This window comes from Hevea brasiliensis, chromosome 4 (assembly GCF_030052815.1).
Source record: "Hevea brasiliensis isolate MT/VB/25A 57/8 chromosome 4, ASM3005281v1, whole genome shotgun sequence".
In the NCBI taxonomy this organism is placed as follows: domain Eukaryota; kingdom Viridiplantae; phylum Streptophyta; class Magnoliopsida; order Malpighiales; family Euphorbiaceae; genus Hevea; species Hevea brasiliensis.
This window is the reverse complement of record NC_079496.1, coordinates 30,658,453-30,664,452: the sequence shown is the minus strand read 5'-3', so window position 1 is coordinate 30,664,452 and position 6,000 is coordinate 30,658,453. Positions and strand designations below refer to the sequence as shown.

Below are 6,000 nucleotides of genomic sequence, written 5' to 3'. Positions count from 1 at the left end.
TATAAAATAACTTACATGTCTTATAATTATATAATAAAATATATATTATTATTACTAAGTGCATAATAAATCTAAATATTAAAAAGTTAAAACAAATATAAATATCTTATATGGCTGTCCAAATATATTAATAGTAAATAAATAAAAATCAATTTATGGTTTCTCTATCTTTCTTTAAGCTAAAAAGAGTTTTGATTGGATGGAAGAGTTTTGGTAAGGGTATTTTAATCTAAAAATATTGTTATCTAAGCATTGTGAAAAATTTATTTCTCATTATGTAAAATTTAATAGGAATTAGTTTTATTTATAACTAATTTCATAACTAATTCCTAGAATTGATTTAATGAAATTGAATTCTATTTTTTTTAATTAAACACAAAAAATTTAATTGAATCCTACAAAATTTTTATGTTTTGAAATTCAACTCAACGAGTCTTGTAAGTACCAAGTGCCAAATGGCACCTCCCCAAAAAATATTACAAACAAGATGGCTCGGGCAGAGAGAGAGAGAGAGAGAGAGAGAGAGAGAGAGAAAATATTACAAACAAGATGGCTCAGGCACACAGAGAGAGAGAGAGAGAGAGAGAGAGAGATACGCGCTCCTACCTCGCGCCATGATGAATCAGCTATACTCTATAGTTTAGTACCTCCTTAAACCCAAAAACCCTTAAATTTCTAATACACATCGAGTCAAATTTTTTCCATGTCCAAAGAATTTTAAACTTTGAAGAGAAACATACAGCGATTGAAAGTCCTGTTAACCTTCTTCTTTTTCTTTTTAATGCAAGCGTCATATCGTTTTCTCTCTCGCCTTCACTATTCCCAGAAGCACACTTCATCCGTTTCTTCTTCCATTTTATGGAACAAGGACTTGATCCTCTCATTAACCCAGTACAATTCCAACAATGAAAATTGCAACACTAACTCTTGTTTAGACCCTAATTTTGCCAAACAAGTTTTGAGCTTTGGTTCCTTTGCTCAGTCTCGTGGTTCTTTCACTTCTAATAGGTTCTTATTCTTGGGTTTGGTTTCGTTGGATAATCAGAATTATCATAACTACTCAATTCGTCGTAGTAAGTTTCATTTTGCTTTTCCCTCAGATGGGAATTCATTTCTTTTACTAATAATTTCTCTGATATTAATGCAGATTTTTTCAGGAGGGCTAAACAAGTGAAGAAGATCGAAATCAATGATAAACATAGGTTTGGTATTTTACCTTATTTTTCATTTTTCATTCTATTTCTGCACTTTTTATTTCTGGGTAATTTGGGGGAAATTTGGGTTCTTACGTTTAAGTCATGTACATTTTGTACCACAATATTTGCTGAAAAATTGAAATGGATTAATTGTTGAAATATGGGAATTATCTGTCTTCGTCCAAACTAAATGTATTTGTTCGCATAACATTCTTGTATAATGGTAAGTCATGTGGTTGATTGTCTTATAAAAATGAGAGAGATAATGAAAGAGCATTCTGTTCTTACCACAAGACCAGCTATAATGATGAGAATACTCTGTTGTAAAGTATCAAAGCCCCAGTGGATGATGAGAAGGAATTATGAGAGCTAGCCATGATTAGAAAATAGTATCAATGGTGGAAGAAAAAAAACTATAAGGAATGGATTTTATTGGCCTTAATAAGAGCAGAGAGTGGAGGATAGTTTAATTACACTGTGAAGGGGGAAAATTGTTTAGTTCACTTCAATGTAATGAAACAGTAACACCCAATTCTTACACTACAAAGACCAGCAAGTAGTCTCTACAAAAATAATGCGAAATGATGCATTTATATTTAATTCATTTTCCCCAGTTCTGGAAGAGTTCTGTATGATGTAGTTACAAAAGTCAAATGCACTAATTTAAGAATTTTTTAGATGATGATGGAGTAGTTGGGTTGTAGGCATAATACAATGCAAAAATTTGGTAAGGACATTGAGGTAGGTACTTAACACCTTTACGCTGAGTGAAGTTCAAATAGAAACACACTCCATGCATAATGTCGCAAGGGTTATGCGATCGCTAGACGATTCTCACTGAAGTGGAAAAGTGAGGAGTCGCCATTTTAATTTTGAGGAAAATTAAAGAAAACCACTTATTGTTTTAAAAGAATTTAACTATTTTAAAAACAGAGATTCTGGGTTCGAGATCCGTATATGTGTGGGGAAGGTGTTAGGCACACATCGTCCTTCAATGAGGGCAAGTAGATTCAAAGGTGTGCTCTTTATATTACTGGGGTTTTCAAACTACCATGTTGATTCCCATATCTATCACAAGAACATTTAATTTTTCACTAATTAGAGTAATCCCAAATACGGGGGTAAATGGGGAGACTCTAAGGTGGGTTGTAATTCTTATTACGATTTTATATTTTATTTTATTTTTTTTTGGACTGAGTTCACCCCCTTTCTCACTGAATTAGAGCTCTAAATCCGAAAAGGTATCACTTGGTCCCTAGAGATTCATAATGAGTGAGGAAGACTCTCATCTTACTCATTATTTACCTTGTCATTGGCGTCCAAATGATAGGGGGCGTGAGACGTGTGTAAGGAAATTGGATTAATATGGGTAAAGACTTTCATTCCTTTCAATTGGGACTCTAATTTAAAAGAGATGTGTTAATTATAACCTAGAGAGTTTTCTTTATTAATGAGGACTCTCTGTTAATGAAGAAATGTCCCATTATCGGCATAATTATTCATAAGGTATTACCGGCATTAATCCACTTCTAAATTATTTACGTGTTTATAAAATAGTTGGTTAATTTTGGATGTTCTTTATGAGAGGACTCTCCCTCATATTTAGATAGATCACAAATGCAAGGGCACCAAGAAGGACTCTCCATTGGACCCAAACAAAAATTTATAAAGCATGAAGCTCACGTAAGGACTCTCCTATGAACCCATAATGTTGAATTGCAAAGTTCTTAAAAATCGTTAGAAAATTTTAGATGAAGGACTCTCCCTCTTTTTGAGAAATTTTTAGAGAACGTTAACGGATGCTAATTCTTGTAAATATAAGCTCCAGGAGAGAACTCTCTCTCGAACTCTCGTTATTTTGAATACTGCAGGCGGATAATAGACATGAATATTTATAAAATGATGTAAAGAATAGGACGGTTCTACTTTCTAATTTCTATGTGAATATGTGAATGGCAAATTGTATGTGTTATTTTTCGATCTCTTTCCCATTATCCGAACTCCTTTCCTGCTCTCTTTATTTTCAATCTCTTACTAATCACCCAAACTCTTCATGTTCATCCTGACTTGTCAAAACCCTCGTACTCACCATTTTTGATCTCTAAACAGATCCGAATACTTTATGCCAAGACACCCTCTTATTACTTTTGATCTCTCTACTCAAATTGAACTCGCGATATCAACATCGCTTTTCACACATTATTTTCGACCTTTTCGAAACCGATCCGAACTCTCCATATCAATATCTCTTTTCACTCATTATTTCCGACCTCTCATCCATCCTAACTGAGCTCTCCTCTTTCCCTTGGAACTCTAAACACCATTTATTATCATCCGAACTTTATTTCTACACTACTAAAAAGAAACACATGTTTTTCAAGATAATGAAATGACATAAATGCTATTATAATAGAAAACAGTAAAATTTGTGAGGTATGCCAGTCTAACCCTAATCTATTCTGAAAGTTCGGCATGATTAGACGTTTTAAACATCCAGATTCTAGCTTACGCCACTAACGTGGCCTAATTATACCCAATATGAAGAACTATTTTAAAGTATTTACCTGCGAAGAACTCTAGAAGTGATGGGAGAGCAGATGTTGATATCTTGTGTCACAATGGGACCATTGGGGGCTGGACCGACCAAAGCACCTTTTGAAGTGACGAGAGCGACGGGGACGGATCTTGATGACTAAAACCCCCAAAATGGACCACTGAGTTGTTGAAAAAATCTATTGAAGATGGGGACCAGGGTGTGTTGGGATTTGTAAAGTCAAGATTCTTTAGAAAAAACGTTTCTAAAGCCCCTCTTTAGCGACTCTATATTCAGGAGAAAAATAAAAGAATTTAGGATTGGAGCTTAAAGACTAAAGGTCAAAGACCAAAAGAAATCTCCAATAAACAAAGATCAAGAACTCTAAACTGAAGCCCCAAAGACCCCTTCTACAATGAAGATTTTAGGTATTTATAGGGAACGGGGGTCTTCAAATGGATGGCTAAGATTTTTGATGGCAAGATTGAAAGGTGCGGATTTCGGAGAACAAAATCTGAGGGTTAAGAATTAAAGAGACCAAGAATTGAAGGCCGAGATTTAGCTCAAAACTTTTTTGTCCTTTTCTCTCTAATCTAATGGCTGGGGATTCTACCTTACAGAATTGATCAAAGGGCTGGGAATGAAAGGTGCTGAATCTGTTTATTACTTTTAGTCGAACGGCCCAAAATCGATGCTTATAAATGAGATAAAAGGTGCGGATTGGGGCGTACCAAAATGCTTTAACTGCCTCAAATCCAGTGATTTAGATCCTTCCTTACAAATGGGTGGATGGTAGATATTGGATCATACTCCAAATGCTTTAACAAACACAGATCTGACAGTGGGGAAGTTGACCTTGTAAATCAAGGGTCATGATCCAAAAGTAACTTCTGAAGTTGATTTTCCCAACCTTCCAATCTTTATCGGTCATCTCCTTGATCTATACGATCTCCTGATCTCTTTTACTGATCTCTCATATCTTAAAACTTAGCAGTCCGGTCTCTGTTTTCCCCCTTCACATCCAATCTCTTAATAGTCGCTTATCTTAAAGTTTACCTACCTAACCTCTGTACATTCCCCTTTCACTTCCGATCTCCTATTGCCTCTTCGACCTCTTTTCTACCCATTCTCTTCTTTGCGCATCGAATATCAGGAAGGCAATAAATTCCTCGCTAACCGATATGCTGCTTCGAGTTCCGCGAGCATTAAATGCTCGGGCCTCTATATACCAGGGGAAAGGCTGTCATTTTCACATTTGCACTTTTCGTCTCCAGACAATCTCCGGCTTGTTCTTCCCCCCATGCCTTACCTTTCTGGCGCTGATTTTCACTATGACGACCGTTTTGATCTTTTTCCGTCAACTTCCCTTGTCTTTCACCCAAAAATGGACGACACCGACAGTCAGAAAGTCACGAGGGCCTTATTTGACGAAAGTGGGGAGATCAGACCAAATGGCTGATCTGGGACTAAAATAATCACTATTCTGATCTCTAGTTAGCCTCCTAGTCCGAGCCAAAATTCGATCACTAGCAAGCGGACTGCTAATTTCAATCTTGATATCGGTGACTGCCTCTTGAAGTTCATTTGTCTCCTAACCATCTTAGGGGTTTCGATTAAAGCTCGGTTCTGGTCGATGACGATGACAACGAGCTTTCTGTAGTCTTTACTATAGTTGACGAGAGCTACCTTCCCGATCTCCATGTATCTCTTAAACGTCAACTTGAGATTGGGAGGAGTCCGAACCGTGGGAGCAAGATGGGTAGAATGTAGAGTATAATGTAGGTACATTTGTAATTAATGATCGAGTTGGGGAGGATTGCCCAACGATATAATTTGATCTTTTGGAAATGAAATAGACTTTTATTTAAGCTCGATTTTATTTTATTTATTTATTTATTTATTCTGTTTTTATTTATTTATTATGTTATTTATTATTTGCATTGCTCTGATCATCCTTCCGATCCCTTTCCTATCTAATACCCTCTTCAGCCGATCTCTTTCGTCCGGACCCTTTCTTATCTGATCTCTAGTCATACCCTTTTCAACTGATGTCTTTCATCCAGCCCCTCTCCATTGATTTTCTCTTGGTGCACATCGAAAATTGAGATACAATTAAATTTTTCGTTGACCGATGCGCCGCCTAGAGTCTCGTGATTATTTAATAATAGCCAATAAATATAATGATTCCTAATTATATTCTAATTTACAGCTAATTTACACTGATTAAGGGATTTACACTAATTGAGGGATTCTAACACTTATACTGGATTA

The 6,000-nt window shown here is 35.8% G+C and overlaps 1 protein-coding gene across 4 annotated transcripts in view; it reads left to right on the top strand.

Moving 5' to 3' along the window:
* Nucleotides 1-515: 515 nt before the first annotated feature.
* Nucleotides 516-6,000, top strand: part of LOC110653458 (metal tolerance protein C4) — a 40,197-nt gene continuing 34,712 nt past the window's right edge. Inside the window, exons 1-2 of one of the 4 annotated variants that reach the window (XR_002494569.2) lie at nt 516-1,073; nt 1,148-1,202. Coding sequence is in view for 2 of the 4 variants with exons in the window: in XM_021809111.2 (XP_021664803.1) it covers nt 782-1,073; nt 1,148-1,202 (347 nt within the window). In the remaining 2 variants the exon portion in view is untranslated. The remainder of the gene's footprint in view (nt 1,074-1,147; nt 1,203-6,000) is intronic. The other 3 variants (XR_002494570.2, XM_021809111.2, XM_021809112.2) reach the window with 3 other exon arrangements.